At 38.5% G+C, this 22161-nt stretch overlaps 4 protein-coding genes across 7 annotated transcripts; 2 read left to right on the top strand and 2 right to left on the bottom strand.

Moving 5' to 3' along the window:
• Positions 1-59: 59 nt before the first annotated feature.
• LOC144474744 (NCK-interacting protein with SH3 domain) lies at positions 60-4611 on the top strand. Of its 3 annotated transcripts, XM_078189951.1 has the most exons (11): positions 60-156; positions 314-498; positions 738-1100; positions 1194-1381; positions 1446-2273; positions 2351-2553; positions 2626-2729; positions 2804-3022; positions 3077-3249; positions 3392-3489; positions 3550-4611. In XM_078189951.1, the coding sequence occupies exons 3-11, from the start codon at positions 1076-1078 to the stop codon at positions 3638-3640; spliced, it is 1929 nt and encodes a 642-aa protein (XP_078046077.1). In that variant the 5' UTR covers positions 60-156; positions 314-498; positions 738-1075; the 3' UTR covers positions 3641-4611. The 3 variants fall into 3 exon arrangements, with proteins under 3 accessions (XP_078046077.1, XP_078046079.1, XP_078046078.1); XM_078189953.1 differs by having other exon boundaries at positions 67-156; positions 314-1100; positions 1197-1381; XM_078189952.1 differs by lacking the exon at positions 314-498 and having other exon boundaries at positions 141-156.
• A 40-nt stretch (positions 4612-4651) lies between these two features.
• Tpnci (troponin C type I) lies at positions 4652-11327 on the bottom strand. Of its 2 annotated transcripts, none has more exons than XM_078189954.1 (6): positions 11105-11327; positions 9664-9694; positions 7239-7382; positions 6825-6944; positions 6147-6278; positions 4652-5148 (listed from the first exon to the last, which is right to left on the bottom strand). In XM_078189954.1, the coding sequence occupies exons 1-6, from the start codon at positions 11126-11128 to the stop codon at positions 5120-5122; spliced, it is 480 nt and encodes a 159-aa protein (XP_078046080.1). In that variant the 5' UTR covers positions 11129-11327; the 3' UTR covers positions 4652-5119. The 2 variants fall into 2 exon arrangements, with proteins under 2 accessions (XP_078046080.1, XP_078046081.1); XM_078189955.1 differs by having other exon boundaries at positions 11126-11326.
• A 3969-nt stretch (positions 11328-15296) lies between these two features.
• On the bottom strand, positions 15297-16431 carry LOC144474883 (translocon-associated protein subunit gamma). The gene is made up of 4 exons (XM_078190250.1): positions 16188-16431; positions 15895-16022; positions 15712-15803; positions 15297-15622 (listed from the first exon to the last, which is right to left on the bottom strand). Exons 1-4 carry the CDS (start codon positions 16315-16317, stop codon positions 15424-15426), a joined length of 549 nt encoding a protein of 182 aa, XP_078046376.1. The 5' UTR covers positions 16318-16431; the 3' UTR covers positions 15297-15423.
• A 623-nt stretch (positions 16432-17054) lies between these two features.
• Positions 17055-21380, top strand: LOC144474882 (RCC1 and BTB domain-containing protein 1-like). The gene is made up of 11 exons (XM_078190249.1): positions 17055-17381; positions 17694-17800; positions 17892-18109; positions 18181-18303; positions 18386-18605; positions 19505-19626; positions 19684-19986; positions 20057-20178; positions 20246-20343; positions 20688-20818; positions 20893-21380. The coding sequence occupies exons 2-11, from the start codon at positions 17716-17718 to the stop codon at positions 21034-21036; spliced, it is 1566 nt and encodes a 521-aa protein (XP_078046375.1). The 5' UTR covers positions 17055-17381; positions 17694-17715; the 3' UTR covers positions 21037-21380.
• Positions 21381-22161: the final 781 nt, after the last annotated feature.

Raw genomic sequence — 22161 nt, 5'->3', positions numbered from 1 at the left:
TCTTGTCCTTTCTCCAGCGACCTTCACCGTGATAGGAAAGACTGCAATGTAGCCCGCATGCGTTATCAGTTAGAGGGGGAAACTGCATGTGCATTTGTACATTTATACGAAAAGTAGAGGGTTTCCACAGCATTCTGCTTCGCGCAACCGTACGAGGTGAGAGGATGTTATTGTTCTTTTCGTCCATAGCCAATTTCCCTCATTTTTGTACCTTTATTTACATGTGTTATCATTGCCTGTCTCAAGCAATCGTAGATGTTCTATTATTGTCGTCCCCAATTTTTAATTACATCTCGTTCCAATTCTTTTTCAGTACGTATGTCCCGCTGATATTTTCATCACCAATTCATGAACTAGAAGGAAATTAATTCGAACATTTAGGTTTTAATTTAACGATATCCGAATAATGTTGATTATGCGATTAAATGCATGTATGATTTAACTCGTACGATTATCTTTCGCGATTATCGCACTGAACTCAATTCTGGTTTATTTCGCGTAAGTAGAAACTCTCATAGCCATAATAAGTTGTTATATATTACACATCAATAAGTTTTTCAATAAGTTCTTCACGTATTACACAATTTTCTCTTAGCTAATAATCTTACAAGAAATTATTAGACCATGTTATTTGAAAATAAATGTCTGTGGCTATTGAAGTGTGAACTCAATATGTACATTCCATTTGGTTCGATAGAATGTAGACATTAAAAATTTATTGTATTGTTCGAGTACAGGTGAGGGTGGAGTGCGTTATGCATATATACCCCTTTATAAATGCATTCGTAATCTTTAATCTGCCCATACGTTGGGTATCATCTCATGCAGTATTGCAACTTGCAACAACTGCAATCCGGTGTCATTTGGCCTATGCCAATCTCGCGTTATAGAGGGCCTTTCGAATCTATCTATATAGTCAGTGGACAAAAAAGGACAGCCAAGAAAAATAATGTCGAGCACGAATGAAAGTGAAATTAGTGAGCGGCGATAGGCAGGCAGTTCACTTCCCGTTTACTTTTCATCTGGGCGTTGTCCCTTCGTGAACGGAAAGCGCTCTCCGTTTCAATCCGCGACCATGGGTGACAATTCCGCGAGGTTAGGTGAGTCGGTAATCAATCAATGATCACCTGTCAAATTCCACCTATGTCTCATACAATTATCTGACGTTTTTACCATTGTTATTTTCACGCAAGCAGAGAATTATGAAATGCTTAAGGCTCTCTACGATTTCAAGGCCACGTTCGCCAAGACCCTCACTTTCCAGGAGGGCGATTACTTCATTCTATATCAGACCAATACCAAGCAGAGAAATTGGTGGCAGGTGGTCAACAGAAACGGGCTTATCGGGTACATACCATCGAATTATGTCACTACCATCAAGGTATGCGTGCAAAAACATTATAACATTTGAAAATTTCATTCAAAATAACTGAATGATCTTCTAGGTACCTGCTCAAACATTGATAGAATTTTTGGAGGACTGCATTGAACACGTGAAGGAAGAGACAAAGCAGCAGACTGGATCCTTGTATGTGGAGAAACAAGACCTTCTCTTGAAATTGATAGAGAAGAAAAGACAGGCAGAATCTAATAAAAAGACTAAGAAGCAAGCTCCAATGCCTCCTGATTTTGGGAATACCACGCCTAACAAAGAAATATGTTTACCTCTCTGTAATGACAAAGAGGGGGATGTTAACACAGCTCCTAGCAATACTTCTTATATGACAGCACAAACCACACTACACACTAATGCTAACGACGATAAAGAGGAAGAACCTGTTGTTCCACAATGTCAGCAGAGAAGACAGTCTTTGCCAAGACAGTCTTCTTCAGAAACTCAGAAGATTCAGGCCGAGATAAAAAAGAGTCCCTCCCACGGCAGCAACAGGCAAACTCCCACTAGTTCGCCTATGAAAACTAAACCAACTTGTGATATTAATTCTCATACAGCTTATCAGCTGCTTGACCAAGTTCGTAGAAATACTCAGTTAAGCTATGAGATGTCTAAGGTGGCAGTCACTGTAGTGGTTACTGGACTTCAGCAATTATTGCCCAAGAATGTGAGCCACTACTTTGACATATTGCTGCATCAGCTGGAAACACCATTTACAGTGTCACAAATGAGCATGGAGGAAACTTATGATGCCAATAGATTGAAAGTAATTTTTACAGAGCTTACTTCCTGCAAGGAAGATTCACAACAGAGAAACTGGATGCTGTATGAAGATGAATCTGTTATTGTTGATTATATCAAAGAACTTACCTCAATATTGGTACATAAAAATACATTAGATAGTTGAGTCATTTAGTGTTTAAGTACATTGCTCATATACATGATTGAATTTTGCAGACGAACGCAGATGCGAACGTATCAAGATATATTTTGCAGCAGGATCAGTATAACGGAGTTAATGTACTAATACAATATTATCAGATGGAACCCAGATGGACTATTAGACAATTGTTGTTACAATCGTTTGGTGTGATGTGTAGTTTGGATTCTGTGATCTTAACTATAATGTTAAACAGTGTGTTGCCCATGGAACTGGCAAGGTATTGTTCATTATATCTTAAATAAATCTATGCAACAGTTAAATTCATATTCTAAAATGTATCTTTGAATAGGGACATGCGAAGTAATCCTAGGAATGTAACAAAATTAAATTATTCTTCGTTATTGCTTACTATGATTTTCTCAATGGGTGAACCAATGCCAGTTACACACTTAGGTGAGTAAAATAGATAGTATGGTAGTATTCTTTTATCTTAGTTTGAAACACTTCAAATATACATTTTATTGTAGAGCAATTGGGTCCAGATTTCATTGCCTTTGTTTTGGATTTAATAGAAAATCCCCCAGATATGGATTTAGAAGATCAGATTTCAGATCTGTTTGTGAATTTAATATTGTCTTACAATTTACAATTTACAAATTCGGAGAACATAGTTTTGAACACGTTGAAAGAACGAACAGTGGCAAAAATTTTTACCGAGAAAATTTTGCTTCTGTTCAATAGAGAAGGTAAGCGTAAAGTATGTAGATTTTACGCAGATTTTAATGAAATACAACTTTTAGAGGATCCAGTCCGTATATTTGATCATGAACCGCCTCCACCTCATTCTATACTCAAATTATTTATTGACCTATTCAATAATGATGTTACTGCGGGTCTCTTTTACACCAATGATGTAAAGGTTCTAATTGATATTATTTTGCGACAGTTGTACGATATGTTTCCTGGGGATAAGGTACTAGATATAACAAAAATATTTCCGTCCTTTAATGTTTAGTAAATAATAATGATTATCGCTGTTCTTAAATAGAAGATGGTGCCACGAAATGGAAACCAGTTAGGAAAACATAATTAATAATTATTTATTATCTTTATAGCGTAGGCAGTATTTAGAATTATGCAGACGAGTTCTGCGAACCTCCGGCTACAACGAGCACAGATATCGCTCTGAGGACCTACTCAAATGTTTCACAAGGTCTGGATTTAGTTTAACCAACTTTATTTTCCCATGTTAATAAGAAAAATTATTTTACAGAATATTCTGCGAGGAAACCGGGGAAAGCCAAGAAGATCAACAGTCGGTACGCGAAATCAGCAATGAATTTCCGCATTTGTTCAAGATGTGACATTTACTTCAGTCCTCCGACAAGCCTGACTTGGAAGAGGATGATTTGCAAACTCTAGTATAAATGCGACTTTGGTATCAAATACATCAGAGCAGAAGATAAAGTACGAATCAACAGGTTACCGATCAGAAATATTCTTTATTTTTCTAACTTCGATTTTGCATATATTTTGCTCAGTCGATTGTAATTATTACCGAGTACGCACACTATTCGCAGAACCTTCAATGGCATGAAGATGATATTTTTTTCCACTTTTAATCTTTGTAGTAAACTACAAAATCTAGATGAAAAAAGACATAAGTTAGATCTGCATTTAGAGAAGAAATCGTTGTATATATTGTAAGCGAGAAACTTTTTCTCATTCTAAGCATGAGGACCATCAAAGTACAGTAGAATTATTTTAATTCTCCTGATAAATGAGCTGAAATTAGTCATGTAATGAGATAAAGTAGACTGCACGGATAAAGATCACAGATTAAATATTATTCTATTATGCTAATTAAATAAATTTTCAATCTGCAAAAGTTATTTATCAAAAGAGAAAAGTTGTACATCAGGAAAGCAAGGAATTTAATCTTTAACAAACAACAATTATGGTCTCTTGTTCCCTGTAAATCATAGTCTAGTCCGCGTATGGGCGTGTCCGTATAGTGTTCTAAGTCATTCGCTATTTATTAATTTATGCTCGACATTTTCTTGTGAACGATATCTATGTAGCGTACCTATGATTCAGAGTATTGTAAACGATATGTTTCGCGAGCGTTCGCGACGAAATTTCGAAGTTAATTAGTGCCACTATTGTAATATAGTTATCGAACTTTCTAGTCTATTGCTAGCGATTCTATTTTTTTAAAAGTATTGTACCACGTTACGTTTGCGACTATTGTCATGTCAATTACAAAGAAATCTCGAATTATTGTGATTATAAATCAAATGTTAATGGAATAAAAGGGAGTCTAGGTGATCGTAAACTTTTTCACTCGTCCTCTAGGTATATAAAAATTCCAAGTGTACAACGGTGAAGTTGTTTTTAATGGTATTTTATTAACAACAATAAATACTGTCCATGAAAAACTTAGCGGGCGTGATGCAAGTGTATGAGACTTGTGTGATATCGGTACATTATAATTAATGATAATTTGCGTACGAAACGGTTAATTATGTAGGCGGCACTCGTTAAACAGGAGGGAAATTGGCGCGAGACCGTCGATATAACCACTGGAAGTCATCCTTGATAAAAGTGTGTAAGCCTCGAGATCCGACGAGCTTGCCCCTGAAGAACCGGAGGACGCGTCATGACGTTAGGAGGAGACCTTTGTACATTTTTTTCTTTTTGTTCAGACATTGTTCTCGTGCATTATATTATTTTTTGGTTTTCCTTTTTTAGAAACACGCAGATAATTAGTTTTGAAGTAACGCGACCGTCGCACATTTATCGTGTTTGAGATGGATTGTGCTGTACCACCAGTCAGTGTTCGTTTATTCTCCGGTCATCATCTCCATGAATTCTGCAATAGAGAGCAAACTATATTTTTCATCTGGTAAAAAATAGACTTAATATCTGCTAAGCCTTTATACGAGGGGTAATATGTAATTCTGAGGAAGAAGTTGGATATTAGATTCAATAAATCGCACGAACTTAGAAGACAGTCCGCTTAAAATACGACGTGTCAAGAAAGTATTAACAAGTAGTTGGGCAGAAATGTCCAAGCCAAACAAAAGGGAACGGCGAGACACAATTCCTATACTTACTGTTTACTGGGCCGTTTGTTTTCCTGGTATTGGCAATGTTATGCGCCGGATATCATATTGCTAATATGCGAAGCAGTTTGCAGGTTGTTTGGAAAAGGAGAAATGCCAAATGTCGTATATTGTAGTTGGACCGAAGCACCGGCGTCAACTTGGATAATTTAAAATCGTCGAGAAGCTGGGTCGTACGTGCAAACATAGGAAACTTGAATACTGAAGTGATGAAACGGCGAGACAATTTTGAAAACAATGGTTATTCTGGCTCGAATCTTTGTTGTTACTATGTACGCAAATAGAAAACGACGATGAAGATACTACGTGCTGGTCTAACTCTTGTGTTTACAAACAATGACATTGCTATTTTATTTTTATCCGGTAATCCATCATTTTATAAAATAGACGATGAAAATTTGCAAAAAGTCTAACTATCTAATTAAGAATTGTAGGTGAGAAAGTCATTGAAGATTTCTGGAACGTTTTCTGGAATTAGTTTCTGAGGCTAGAAACATGCGGAAAGACAATACCTTTCCATCAATAACGTATAAATATACGAAAACGTATGCTGGAAAAGCACATGCTGCGTTCTACAAGCAATAACAAATGTTGGCGTTATTTATTTTACGATTTAAGCACGAACATTGTAGCAAAAGAAGCAATACTAACGCATGAAAAGCTTTTCAGTGTAAATCTAGAAATCCTTGTGCTTGGGAAGATTGGTGTTAGAAGAATGTTTGTGTGCAAATTGAAGAAAGTTTACCATCGAAGTCTACGGTGCCGGATCCATCGGAATCGATCTCCTCGATCATGATGTCCAGTTCCTCGTCCGTGAGCTGGTCATCAAGTTCTCTCAAGATTTCGCGCAAACACGTAGTCGGGATGTAGCCGTTTCCTGCGCAGAAAACCCAGGCACCATTTTGAAGATTTCATAGCACAAATTCAACAAAACCTAAATAAAAGGTTTAATCAAATTTTTAGGCGAAGTCTTTAGGTGTAGTGAAAAATCACGTTATTCAAGGGCGCGTTTGGACAATCAATTACCGCTCAACTCTACAACAGGATTTATAGGTGCAGGAAGAAGTTTAAGCGAGCGGAACTGACGGCATTAATTCATGTCCGAAACTCTTCGGCTTGATCGTAATTCATAGAAGATTCGTGGCGAAACGCGGACAATTTTTGGCCGGCGGCCCGTCAGCCTGCTCGAATTCGGTCAACTTTCATTCCCATGCAAGACGAGACGTCAACAGCGCTTTTACTACACGTTCCGAGAACAGTGTGCTATTTTGGTGGGTCGGATATATATCATTCTCCATTCTTCTTTTGCTTTGATCTTTGCGCTCGTTCTCCAGTTGCGCGTCAATAATCGTAGAACGCGACGAATCCTATCAACTTAAATCAACCCTGGAAACTTAATCGAACCGTACATATGACCAACTACCTTCTTTATCGTAGAGCCTGAAGGCCTCCCGAAGTTCCTTCTCGAGAGCCTCAGCATCCTCCTCAACAATGAACTTCGCGGCCAGTGTGACGAACTCTTCGAACTCGAGGCGTCCCGATTCTGTAAATTAACAACAATTAACAACAATTCTGGCGCTATTTACAGTCGAAGTAAATGTGAAATTTGTATTTCTCTATGACTGGAATGTTACACGCCGATTGACTGTAATTAGACTACGAATCTTTATGCATTTATGGTATTTGCGTACAGCAGCAAGTACTAAGAATTTATAAAGATTCGTATCCAATAATTAATATTATTGTTATATATAAGTACATTATAAGTTATGACTTATGAGTCATTGTTTTAAGCGACTTCGTGGCGTCTGATCAATCGCGGGCTCATACTACTTACTGTCAGCGTCGACTTCCTCGATTAGCTCATCGAGGGTCTTCTTGTTGAAGGGTTGGCCCATCAATCTGAGGATGTCAGCAACCATGTCGGTAGGTATGCTTCCGCTCTTCTCCCTGTCGAAGCTGTCGAATGCTTTACGCAGAACTGTATCAGAAAAAAGAATAGGATGCGTTGCTCCGTGTAAGAAAATTTGAAGCCTCACTTTCGTCGTTGCGTCGGGTTAAGAGCACTCGGCGATACGGTTCAGATTTAGAATCCGATGTTAATGCCCTTCCGTACCCCCGCGATTCTGGCTCGATGCTTATTTGGCCTCGTGCATCATCGTTCATACTAGTTAGAACGTTTATTTATCGATGTCGACTGGCGGTGATCCGTGCGATGAAATTTTACGGTAATTTACAGTCGAGCAGATTCGTTATCACGTGGAAAAACAACGAGCGACACGCGATGCTAGCTACCACACGCTACGAAAGGTGATTCACACGCGAGAAACTTCAATCGTATAAGATGTCATTACGATGTCTTTAATCAATTCCTATTGTAAAAATGTTTATTGCACGATTGCTTTTGAAGCAAGAATAACAAGCTGTGGATCGCAAAATTATTTTCATTCTACAGAATTATTTAATTTTATATGATTACGACGATTTGATGGAATCAAATTGCAGTGTCAGAAAATTTGTATTGTTAACAGACAAGAGCCAAGAAACTGAAATGAAATATTTCAATTAATGGCTAATATAATGATTCTAAACTAAATCGAATTCTGTCAGACTTCGATATTGTTCGTTTACAAATTCTTAGAAACTATAAAATGCTAGCAATTTTATGTAAATATTCAAATGGTTACAGGTCGGCTAAGAATTCTTCTGGAAGACGGCGGAAGCTCGCTGGATGGATTATCCAGAAACAGAAGTCGCTGAATTTTGGGATTATGCGAGACGAGCCGGGTTTCTATTTTTCAATCGTCGGATCGTTTCCCACTGGAGAAACCTGCCTCTATTTTTACCGATCCGATTCCTGAGATTGAATCGTCACGCGATATGCGCTAACTCGGTTCCGTAGCTATACATAGGCACCCGCTGGCTGCCCTCGATCGAATCGAAGCACAAATAAACTCTGGGAACGCGGCTTGTAGAAGCGGAGATAACTTATCCGGCCTGCTCGTTCCTCGCTCTATTTTCAAATTTTTTTTACTCGCATCATCCTAACCGTTCTCGAAACAAGATCGATTTCTTCGTCTTCTGACGTGCTCGAGCCACAACATTTCCTGTTTCCTCCTCATAAAATTAATGGAACTTTAGAGAAATTGGAAAATCAAAGTAGTCAGGTGGAGGGGGAAAGAAAAATGAAAATTAAGGAAGAACAAGGGTAAAATTAATCGTCATAAAATGAATAGAACTTTAAAGAAAATGGAAAATAAAAGTAGTCAGGTGGAGGGGGAAAGAAAATTAAAAATGAAGGAAGAAGAAGAGTAAAATTTGATTTCTTTTCGTGACACTTGGGAATTACTAGCAATAACTGGTGCTTTAGAATAAAAATCACTGAACGTGTTTTAAGGGCGAGAAGACCTAGCGTAGTAATGTTTCAGCAGGAAGCAGGAAATCGCGACGCGACTAGGCAAATAAATGTGAGACATGCTTGCATTGTTTTCGCAAAAACGCGGACCGACAGTGTTCGGATCAGGAAAACAATATCAGCGCGGGGCCAAAAAGTGTTCTCCGCTTGCGTAAGTTTAGGATTTTGAAACCGACGACGACAGACTTTCTTTGTCCGGGGATCGTGGCCTGGCACCCGAACAGAGCAACCCTATTCTTTGGTCCGCGGGTTTCGTCGCCGTGAACAGACGAAGGGACTAAAGATAGTCGATGCTGGTCCCGAGATCTTTCGGAACGATCGAACGGGGCTTGACGCTGACGAAAGGGTCAGGAAGCCGAAAGGGAAACGCTCGTCGACGAATACGGGACAGAGAAAGAACGAGACGAGGGGGCTAAATTTAGTTTTCGTCCAGTAAACACGATGCCGTTTCGCTTTCGACGAATGTCGAGAGGATTGAAATACCGGAAAGCCAAGAATGGCACGACATGTTCGACGAACGTTGAATTAACGAGAGTCCTTGGGATTAATAAACTAATCGCAGGCCCACCGCAATGCAAGAGACTTTTCGAGAAGATCGTATAAAAAGCTGATTAGTATGAGCCACGTCAATATTTCTAGATTGTAGATTAAATAACAGATTTCTGTCGTATTTCTGAATTAGCTGTTAACGCCAATCAAATCAGGATGTCCAAATATAGTCGTGATCGATAAACGCGATAGATTTTCTTCCGACATTCGATCTTCTGTCAGACTGGCGTTCTTTTTGAACTGATTTAGCCGGCCATAGAAATTAGCATCGACAATTAGTTAATTGAATTTTACATACCAGCGATCTGTTCGGGGGGAAGTTCGTCGGCCTGTGAACACAGAAATAATGCAACTGTAGACTGTCTGATCCGCACTCGATGTCACTGACGGATATACTCGTTGCGATTATTAATTAATTAATTATTTCCACGCGAATAGAGACGTTCGAGAATATTATTGAAGAGAAAAAGAGATAGAGAGAGCGAGCGTAAAAGAGACGATTTGTTATTCGAATTGCAGAGTCTGTGAGCTGTTACCAATAATAGAGTGTCAGACCGAATTAATTTGGATGGAATCTTCGAAGTGTTCGTGCAATATTAACATAGATCCGACGAAACTCGTGCAAGTAATTCAATTAATGGTCACTGTTCGGTTGTGCTTGCAAGTTTTATCACATGGAAAGAACACCGGAAACCGTCGAGTATAAATAAGAGGGAAGACCGAACGACTGTTGCTACTTTCAGTAGAAATAGCCGTTAGTGGTCGGGCACACAGTCGCTGCCTTTCCTCCATCAACTCAAACATTTGTTTAACAATTTTTCAACGAAGATTACTGCTCCAATCTGATCGATCGCGTAACTTTCGTTTTACATTCCGGATGTTTTTTGGTTTCTTGTCTTTTTTCTTTTTTATTTCCTTTTAATCAGTCGGTAGGAAGAAAGGCGTCTCGACAACAGAAATTCGCCATGTAAGAAACAATCACGTTTCCAGGATCTCGGCCTCTGGGACAACAATAATCACGATTAATTTCGATCGTCGTGCACTACGAAAAAAAAATAGTGAAACAAAAAGATCACAGGCTTTAAACTAGTATGAAAAAAATAGTAAGATAAAGGTGCCATAGACAAGAGAGTGCAGTGGATGCAGGCATTCCGCGTCGGACAGGGTAAACGATCGCTTCTGCTAAGACCACCAACTCCTTCGCTATCGTTATCACTGGTACTCATCAACAAACACAAAGAAAACATTGTTAAACTACATAGAAAATCTCAAAACTGTGGATCAAACAAAATAGGAAACTCAAAACAAAATTCCTTCGCTCGGGGATTCATTTCACTCAAAAAAAAAAAAAATCAGAAAATCATTTGCAAATATTCTGAATAGAAGTTCCGGACAATTTCATATGCTACGAATGCGTCAAATCTCTGTAGTCCATTTGGTGAAAGACGGTTTCGAACACTCCAGTAAAAATCTGTTTAAGAAACAATCGTTCACACTGCCGTCCAAAAGTTCGAATCGCCGATAGACCGAAAGGATCTAACGAAGACACACCGAGAAAGAGAAAAAATACAGAGACAAAAAGTGTGTGTGTATGAGAGAGAGAGAGAGAGCGCGCGAGAGAGAGAGAGAGAGAGAGGCGAGACGCGTCATCGACGTGGAGGCGTTGTGAATTAAGAAAAAAATACGATAAATAAATAAACAGTAGGAAAACGTGTATGTTTACCAGGGCGACGACTTACGATATCATCAATAGAACATACCATGGTGGCGCGGTCTTTTTTTTCTTACTTAAAACGTTTAGCTTAAAATCACTGGTATACTACTGTGTACTGGCCGGCCGTCGGTCTAGGATGTTTTTATCGCGGGTCGTTACGGGTTTTTGATTTCGGACAGAGTGAAAATCGTTCGGTGGTTGTATATGGTGGTGGTGTTGCTGACTGTCGAGTACTGTCACGAGAAACGGCCACCGTCGCGGTAATATTCGAATTGGAGGATATAGCGGTTGCGTGGCAGACCCGGACCGCACCCCGCTCCACCTCCAGCTCACCGATCCTTAGCTCTCCTCTCTCTCTCTATCTTTCTATCTCTCTTTTTATCCGTCCCCCGTTCGTCTCTCCTCCCCCCGGCTTCGTCTGGTCTCTTCTATTCGCCTCGGTTCGCTTCTCGTAGCGGGCCTTAAAGCTTTCGGAAAGGCGCTTGCGCTATTTCTGGGATGCAGACGGTGCCGTGAGAGGCTCGAAATCAGGGCCGTCTTTTCGGCTTCGCCTCCAGTTCATTTTCCCGTGCTCTCTCTTTCACTAGAAACGCATTCTCCTCGACGACCATAGCAATTGTTCGTCCGTTAGAACCTACTTAGAACCGACCGCGGTGTTAGCAACCGATCCAAATCAGCCAGACTCGATCACGAAAAGATCGAGGCAAGTGGAAACAATTACCTTTCCTTCTCAAAGAATTCCAGTCGAAACGCATAACTGATTCTGTGAAGAAAATATCTCTGCGTGGAGTCATTACACTTGTAATAAGTTCAATGGTGTTACCGACCATATTATCGAATGCTACCTACGCTTCCTCTTAAATAACGAAGCGTAGATCGTTCGTAGTACGAACATAGGCTGTACATCGGAAACTTCGGGTTGTGACAGAAAATAGAAGCAACAGGATTTTTCCCGGTGTTGCCCTAATTCTTCTCGTTGAAACACTTAGCTCGAGATATTTGTGCTAATCGAGAGATACTTGCTAGGTCGCCATCAAGATGCACCCCGACATCTTCAAGCTCTAAACTGAGAATTTTAATAGCTTCCAAGAAACCTTCTCGGTGCCGGCCGCGGCTGTATAGAAGCTGGAGATATTTTTGTGAAACCAGTGGGCAGTTTGGAGAGAAAGTGTTCGAGCCTAACAGAGCCGTTTCATCGTCTGACAGACCGCGTTATAAACCGATCTGAATAGACGAACAAGGTCCATCGGAGAACAACACACCGAGTTTTGCGAACCGTAAAAATAATGCGAAGAAAGTTGAATACAGGGTTCTTGAATTAGAACGTCAGGAGGAACGAAAGTGATGAAGCGCAACTGCTTCTGCACGAAGTAAATTTCTCCGGGCGAAAGTGTTTCTTTTTAATTTTAGATGTTCGCTGAAGGGGTTGTTCCGTTGACTCGCGGATTTCTTGAATCGTTCATTGAATCAGCGGCGTCGTATACGTCTTCTCGGAGAACGATATTCTCCGCTGTCGGTTACGAAAATAGAGAATGAAAATTGTACAATTCGCGTAAGCGACAGTAAAGCCAGCATACAAACGGCAGGACCGGTCGTTCGGACCTGGGGCAAGGAGGTGACGGTGCCAGAAACAAAAGAAACAATTTATGTGTACGTGTTAACTGGTCAGTGCCAGTGATTTAGGCGCACCACTGATCTAGAACACAATAAGTAGGCCTATAGTGAGTCTGCTTAAGCCAATGCTCATAAAATTATCGCAGAAGTAATTCGAAATCGAATTTATTTTATTCTTCAGGCAATATTCTTCCAGCTTCATTAAACTATTTTTCTCGTTTCCTCTGTAAGGTTTTTCTTTGACGTAATTACCATTAATTCCTCATTTGAAGGCGTTCAACGTTTTCGTAGACCTTAGTATTTATATTTTTCTCCACACCTATTGACTAAGACGACATACGTATACGTTTGTCTCTGACAGATCCACTTATTGTTAGATATAAAATGCTGTTTTATCTAAGGTTCCCCAATGCCGCGTTCTCAGCACTAATGTGTGACGTTTCTTTCAACAGCAGTCAAAACAGGCCGGGAGAATAATGGAGAACTTGGATGAGCATCGATGAGCCCCGTGGTCCATCCTCTTCGATGTTCCTATCAAAAAACTGGTCGACAAAACAAATTATCTAGATGACGAATGTTAACAAAGAATTGTGAGTGACTGGATGGATGGATGCCAATAGTGTTCTTTCCGGACTAAGACAACAGTAAACAAACATTTGCGATCTCGCGCATTTTCCTCTTGTTTTTCACCACTGTTACTTAGAACGAAAAAGCCACAAGATATATCCACTTATATCATATTATGTTCATATTCAAAACTTTAACATCTCTTCAAAATGTCAACGTTCACAGTCTGCTCTGCAACTGATTATCGAAACGACTATCAAAAAATATAATCTGTGAATTGGAATATTTGTTCTAGTAAGAATGCAGCAGACATTCTTAACTATTGCCGATATTGAAATAGCTTTGTATTTTATAATCTTTTTAACTGTTGGTGTTAGAGCGTATAATTGTTACGATCGTATAAATCGAGGTTGAGCTCACGAGAAAACTGGGTGCTTAAATCGAACGTCCATGATTCAGGATTACTGACGAAATGAGTAATAGATTGGTATTATATTGATAGAACATTGCCGCATAATAATGTGAGTCGGCAACGTGAAAATCGTTGAAGCTGCTGTATCTGGAGAATGCAGATTTTTGGAGAAGGTCCAAAACGCGTTGTGCCAAAGTGCCATACGTCGAACATTGTAACTTGTTATTTATCGGTGAATCGATCGTGTCCAGCTGATTCCAAGAGATCGCCAGTCTCCAATACCGAATCGGCCCTCCTGCGTAATAATCGAAGAAATTCGTCAAAAGATTACGTTAATATCACGCGGTCAGATAAATCAAACCAGGAAGCTGATATGTCTCTGCCAAATGCACACTTATGATTGTGCCAATGCAAATTCCTTATAATATGAAAACTCGCGACACGGTTTTCCTTAACGCAGCTGTTCCTCCCCTTTCATTGCTACTACTTGCACAATTTGCTAACATCGCACACGATTAAAATATGAGAACGTAGATCGATATGATTAAATGAGACCGACACCCGAGTAAACCGCATGAGAATCATCGTAACTTGTCTAGCAACTATCTAATTAAATTTTTGAAAGACGCGCGTCGAAACTTAGAAACCCGTGCTACTCGCTTTCCAGATAAAAGCGTAAAATCTGCAGTCAATTAATCACAATCTTTTATTTCATTCAAATAAGAAGTTATTTATGTTTTGTACAAAATGAATTTAGTTTTTTTTCGCGTTACTACGAAATTGAGAATTACAAACTAGTCGAACCGATTAATTATTTGATGTGACATTTCGACAAACATTTATGATGCAGACTATAATGCCCGAACATCGTATAAGTAAATGTTTGTATTTTCACTGCCGCACAGGAATAGATTATACGATTTGGCGAGGGATTTTCCTTCGACGGGCTATATGCTGGCACGTCTCCAATTCAAACAAACAAATAAAGCATTAGAATGACCCACGTTGGGTTGCTTATAATGGATTACAAACTGTGATCCGTTATAACGCGTCATCCGCGGAGGGATCAGGCCTAATTGATTTGTATTCAAATCATCGGTTACCCGATAAAGCGTAACTCACGGACGGAAACGAATGCAGGGGCGTGTGTCATTAATACAGTCGGTCGTCGACTGCCAAAAACATGGGTTTCCTAAACGCAAAATATTTGATAATAAGCGCGAATCTCGCTGGGCATCTTGACAGAAGCCGGTAAGTGTAACACGATTAATCATTTGTCGCTCGTTTCTATAGAAAACAGGCACGATCATGATTCAAAGACAAAACAAATTTCTCGGCGGATTTCAGTTTAATGATACAACGACTGATTAACGAAACCAACTCGACTGGAGTGACTGTATCATTAAAAATTATCAACTGTATACAAATAATCAGCTGTTACAACTGGTCCGGTAGTTCCAATATCAATAGTTAAATGTTTCTACAGTTTACAGGATAAGGTGAATAACTAAAAAGAAAGTTAAAATAATTAAACGATTTACATTGACACTTTAAAATTTGGAGTATGGTGTAATAAAACTTTAACGCGCTTAAATTTTTTAACAGAAAACGCAGTTGATCGAGATTACTATAAATAGAGAACATTTATTACATATTGGCATTCACTTATATCAAAAGATTAGTTACAGAATCTCGCAGAACCACTTGAACACAGCAAATGATTACAGTCATGTATTATCATACTGTATACATTATTGAGTTCCAGTTGATAATAGCGCGAGAAGTGCACTCGTTGCGCCAACGGAGAATATATAATTAACAGCTGGTGTAAATGTCTTTAGAATGTAAAATGAAAACACAATTACTAGAGCCAAGAAGAGGGCATTATTGTAAAAAATTGAAAAGGTGGTTGCCTCATAATCTGCTACTTCATTCTTTTTCCATAGAATTCTGAAAAAATTATTCATTGTTACTATTGGTTGATAATAGAAACTCTTCAAAAATTATACATTTCTAGAAACTGTATGATCATAAATTACCTCTCATCTTTTTCTTTTTTGCTCATCTTTTTGTCTTCTGCCAACTTCCTACTCATTTCCTTGGTCACTGCATCCTGTCTTTTCACTGCAATCTGTAGAACCAGTAATCATTTAATTTATTTTTATTCTCAAAAATCAGCCGGGTTTGCAAATTATTTCTAATGCTACAAACAAGTTCTTTACCTTGTGTTTAAGGATAAATTTTGTATTCTTGTATGCAAGTGCAAGTGCATACGTGCTGGCTAATGTGACTAAAACGAAGGATATCAGATTTGCATAAATATCAATCAAATGGATCCTCCAGAACAGCCCTAAAATAAACAAAGAGGTTATATTGAAAGAAATAGAATTCATTTTGCACTAATTCGTTTATCTACAAAATCATGATATAAACATGCATTAAATTTAATTGAAGATTTCGTTAAAGTTATTGCAACGATAGCAAATATGATGATAATCGCGTTTTGTGTACTCACAGATGGGGATCGCAGAAACGATGAATGCGTTGCCATAGAAAAGTGCCGACGATTTCGTGGAAACATTACGAGAAAAGTCTTGCAGAAGCAATTCCTCTTCTTTGGTAAATGCTTTCGATTTTCCAGACATTTTTCACAACGTTCTCTCAGATATTTCAAGTCCTCTCGAAACAACAAGTTGTCACAAACCGTCCACGCGAATCGAATATCTTGCCGACAACTTAATACGCATGCGCAGGTTTAGGCAGTGTGGCAGCGCGTGTGACGACGTGTCCGTAGAAACGTCATTTTATCCATTTCGTCGTGTACATAGGTGTGTCGCCATCGTCGCCAGTCGTCATTCGCCACTGCAGATAATTTCCACACTATGGTTGCCGTGGCATCAGCCATAGATCAGGAAATTGCAACGATAATTGCCTGTGAACTTGAAATGGAAATTGTTACTTTTCTTTCACTAATACTAACTTATTATGTTTGTATAAGCAAATTTCAATGCCATTAGATTAAAAAGTAATCTGTGCAAAAGCAGAAATTGTTCGGACAACGGGAAAACGTGCCAAATCAAATTTTAAAATTTTTTAATTGTTGTAATTCATTTTTCGTCATTACAATTTATCGCCACGATATATTTTTGCACCTTTTTGAATTCGTCTTTGCACGCTCTATAAGAATATAAAAGTTAGTTCACAATACCCGTGTGAATCTAGTTCAGTATATTAACCGATTTTAATGAAATATACTTTAAAAAGTTGCTTTTTAATTGTCCAAAGATGCTTAGCAATTAGTTTTAATTGTTCACCTATATTTTTCAAAAAATATCCAAAAAAACTTCTTGAGGCATCTAGTGACTTTTATGAATGGCTAGTTACTTTTAAAACTACCAAATTTCTGAAATAATACATAAAACAAGCTGCATGACTTATTAAAATATTGATTTAATTATTTAAAATATTGATTAATTTATAATTGTTTTTAATTGCTCCTTCGTAGTTTTTTAAGAAATTTACACAAAATTTCATCGTGTCAATTAGGGACTTTCACGAGTAGTTGGAAACTTTTAATAATACGTAAAACGTGATGCACTCTAAATGCTGGTTATCGTTCTGCATTTATTTTGAGTTGCTTAGTTTGATCAAGAACAGCATTAATTGTCACAATACGTACAGCTGATTGTATACCCGTTTGACGCATCAGGTACGATTTACCTTTCGATAATTTTTGTGCGTTGATCACAGAAAGATTACTCGTTTTTATATTTGACATATAAAATGCATATTTATAATGTAAAAGATAATTCGTAAAATTATATTTAAACAATTTTGTTATCAAAACTATCAATCAAAATATCAAGAATTATTTAAAGGTAAGAACGATCGTTTTTTTTTAAATATTTTTATTGAAAATTTCATTGTAGTACCTTTAATGATTCAAAAGTTATAAGAAACTTTGAATACATTTCTTAATTCATATTTGTGGATTTATTTCTAATGTTTCAAATTAATTTAGTGTTCATGGATATTGTTTCGATATGGCTTCAAAATTGAAACCTTGGGGAATATGTGCTTTTTTACAACCAGAATTTATATCACAGATTCAAATGGTTCTAGTATTTGGTAAATATTTTTTATTGCTATTGATACATAGTATACTTCATGGTAGTGTGTAAGATGCTAACTATATTTTCTGCTAAATTTATTTAAACAGGTGAGCTCTGCAATTCTTGTATAATTGTAACAAAGAAACGTATGGTATATGGTTTAGGAAACAATTATGGTGGATGTCTTGGAATAGATACTTCAAAAGATAATATTACTCATCCAGAACCAATCAGTGCATTAAATGGAAAAGATATTAAAACCTTAACACATTATACTGGATCTTCTGGGAAAGTATATGTTGCAGCCTTAATAAAAACTGGAGTCGTATGTTTAGTTTGTTTGTACAAATATGTATACGTTTATTAGATTGATATAATTATGATTTTATTTACTAGGTGTATGCTTGGGGAAGACATGGTCAGTTTGATAGTCCACCAGTAGTATTAGAAGGAGTTAAAAATGTTGTGGAAATTACTTGTGGATCTCAATATTCTCTAGCATTGACAGAGAATGGATTGGTAATGTATATAGTATATAAAATATGTATATAAAATAAAATAGAATAATTTTCAATGCTACATTAAAACTTTTTGTATGCAGATATATAGATGGAATCATCAGTTAAATATAAAATCCTTCAAACTGGACAAAGTGAACAGTACGGGAACAGAGAAATTTGTTGCAATTAGTTCTAGTAACTTGTTTAGTACGGCACTTACAGACAAGGGTGATGTTTATGAGTGGAGGCCTTTACGCGAGCAAGAATTTAACTATACTGAAATGTTTTGGGAGAAAAGACCTATATCTGGAGTTTCAGTAGGTATTGTCAACTTAGGGGTTTTCATCAGTTTTAAAAATTGGAAAAATGAATTGTTATGTGGCGACTACCTCCGACTCTCGCCAACAGATGAGTTCCTTTCCCGAAAACTACCTAAGACCGTCCATGTTTGCATATATGCGCCGAAACCGTCCTTACCCTTATCTCCGTCTAAGGCAGGGCCCGCTAGGTAACCTTGCTGACGAGTCCTCTGGCGGGTCTAGGACGAAATGTGCCCGTTCTTCTCTCCTTCGTTCACTCGTTATCGACGGCGTCGCGGAAGTTGACTCTGACAACGAACAGAAGCCGACTGACATACGAGCAACCCTTTATTTCTTCCGATTTCCAAAAATCTCATCCCATCTGGAGATGATGTTGGAGCATCGTTATGAGAGTAGGTACAACTGTGAATTAACCCTACACTTCCTGTGAAGTGTTGTGTAGTTGTTCATCGTCAGCCCTCAGCTAGGAAGTGGGGAGATCGCTGTTATACTGCGATCTGATATACGTATCCTCGTCATTGTTCAGAAATTCTGACATCCAAGATGAAGGAAGAGAATAATCGCCTTAAAATGGTCTTCCCTCCTTCTGGATATGCATCACGTCGGGATCACCAATTGTGGCGCTGTAAGAAATGTTGCGAATTTATTGGCGAAGGATAGGAAAGGGAGCTGTTTCGTCCCGGGCTCGCTAGTGGACTCGTCGGTAAGGCTTTCTAGAAGGCTCTGTCTTAGACAGGGAGAGATGAAAGGGTAAGGACGGTTTCGGCGTATACAATGCAAACAGGGACGGTTTTAGGTAGCTTTCGGGAAAGGAATCTATTTGTTGGCGAGTGTCGGAGGTAGTCGCCACAGTTAAAACGAGTTGTATTGATTATTAATAGAGTATATTTATATGTACAGAGAAGGTGGTTTGTGGTCAATTTCACAGTTTGGCATTAACCACTGATGGATATGTTTATGGTAGTGGTTCCAATAGTGATGGACAGTTAGGAACAGAGAACCAACGCCTTGCCTATCTTGCGGTAATGTTATATAATGCAATTGAATTAACAAGATTGAATTTATAATTGCTTTTATAGTGGCAGAAAATAAAAGAGCTCAAGGATATATTGGATATAGCAGCTTCTCCTCAGTGTTGTATATCTGTAGCTATGGGAATGAATTGTAAGATTTATATCTGGGGAAATTGTTTGAAACAATGCATTCATATTCCAATCTTGATCAAAGAACCGACAATACATGATGTTTTCGCACGCTATGCTACGCCAAATGTTATGTACCAGCAGCTCATTATCAACGACAAAGAAGAAGGAGAGGATTGTGAGGATAATGTGGAACCAGAGAGCTTACTGGATCATTTAAAAGCAATATTTGATCACAGCGTACGTATTCTACCTGGTCAACCTTTACAGTATTAGTCATGTTTGCAAGAATCTTTTTTGTATGTTGAAGGGCACTAGTGATTTCGTTATAGAAGTGCAGGGAATGCCTATTTATGTCCACAAAGATATATTGAAGATACGTTCTTTGTATTTTAGAGCAATGTTTAAAACATGGTCTGAGAAGGAAGAAAGGTAAACCACTTGTATTAGTATAGAAGGCATATTGATGGATTTCACCTGCACCTGTTTCTTCTTATAGTGTAATGAAGGTTGACGACTTCTCTTACGATGTATACAGAGCTTTCTTGGAGTATCTGTACACCAACGAATTTTACTTACCCATAGGTAACGTTGAAGGTAAGGCGTTCGACATTCCTCTGATAGGCCCCTTATCCTTCTTCGCGTCTAGCCTACCTGTGCTGTGGAGTTTCAGGAGCCACTAGTAGACAGCTACTTTCACGATACGAAATCGATTCGTTTTGCGAGAGTAGCTATCTAAGGGTAGCCTTAGTACTACTCGAGCTTCAAGACCGCGCAAACAATTAGTAAGACACGGGGAAGGATAAAAAGCTTGGCGAATCCTAGCGCATACGAGATTATGGCAACTGTCAAGAGTTTTATTCTCAAATGGATGTGTGTCTTTATATTCATTTCTTGCATGTTCGTTGCAATTTTTATATTCTATTTTTCCATTTGTTTAGAACTGCTTCGATTAGCCGACTATCTCGACGAACAACATCTAAAAGCAAGGTGCGAGTCTTTATTAATAGGAAACATATCTTTTGTGACACTGCCGTTGATGTATATCTTAGCTAGGGCGTGCAACGCTACGGTATGTCAAACTTACTGTCTCATAAACCGCTATTTCGTATATAGTTGAAATGCAATGGTATTTTACATTCTCAGATGTTAAGGACTGCCTGTGTAAATAGCGCCGTGCATTGTACGTTTAATATTGTTAACTCTCCGATCTGGAAACAGGCCAGTCCAGAGATGTGGACAGAGTTCTTAATGGAAGTTAACAAAGTTTGCAACATTTTTAAAACGTAGATTAAGTTTAGTATTATACTTCATTATAGTTTCATAGTACAATACATTTTATTGAAGGCGAGATAAATAAAATACGACAATTTTGTCCTTCGTTCATTATTTTTATTACGATAATCTCAATATATACAAGCAGTAAATTTTTTTTGTTGGTATAATATGTACGTAACTACCGATTATTAATAATATTCAATAATGGTATTTAATAAATAAACAATATATTTTATATTTATTTATATATATATATTTATTTATTTATTTATATAGGTAGTATTAAGATAATCGATTTGCCGTTTGGAAAGTAATTATGTGTCATCATTTCGGTCGCCGCAATTGAACGCCCCTGTCCCCCAGAATCTCTGACCGCGGAGGAGTCCTGACAACAAGTGTCCGATGTTAAACATTCAAGACGGAGATAAGGCCGGCCTCGAAACAACGATTCGCGGCTTGCGGCGTTTTTTTCGCGGAATTAATAATCTAAAGAATTCAAGACTGTGTACTTCCTCGTTAACGTCCCGTCTTCATCTCCCACGCCGCGTCGCGTAACCGATAGCGCTTTCTCTGAGAGAGCAGAAGGACATCATCGAGTCGACAGGCGATTGAAAAACAATGCCCGCTACTCCCTAGCGTCTCGCCACTGTCTCCTAGTCACGCGATATCAACGAGGAAGAACAGAATGCTTGTTTCGAGAAAAGGTGTTCTGGTCGTGTCTTTTTGTTTTTAAAAAGGCATCCGCGGCCTTCGAGAACCAGGGGGAATAGTGTCGGGCGGTCCGTAACGGCTGACTCGAACCGAGAATCGCTGCTCGACACGACAGGAAACGGGGGAAACGCAATCGATGCCCCCGTAGAAGACGTCGTCGTGTTGAGCAACTTGACCAGCTATTCGACTATGATAATTAATTAGTTCTCTCTCTTTTTCTCTCTGTACTTTATTCATTCTTTTCGGAGTTAATTAGAGCGTATTTAGGCCTGCGGGCTACTTATCCAGCGACTCGCTGTAAATCCCATTGACAGAAGTCGAGAGATATTCTCTCTCTTTCTCTCTTGTCTTCGGCGAAGGATGAAAGGAAAAGAAAACAAGGATCTCTCCGCTAAAATCGTTTCTGTTAACAACTTCGGCACCCAT

This window comes from Augochlora pura, chromosome 9 (assembly GCF_028453695.1).
Source record: "Augochlora pura isolate Apur16 chromosome 9, APUR_v2.2.1, whole genome shotgun sequence".
NCBI classification, from domain to species: Eukaryota; Metazoa; Arthropoda; class Insecta; order Hymenoptera; family Halictidae; genus Augochlora; species Augochlora pura.
This window is presented reverse-complemented; position numbering and strand designations above follow the sequence as displayed.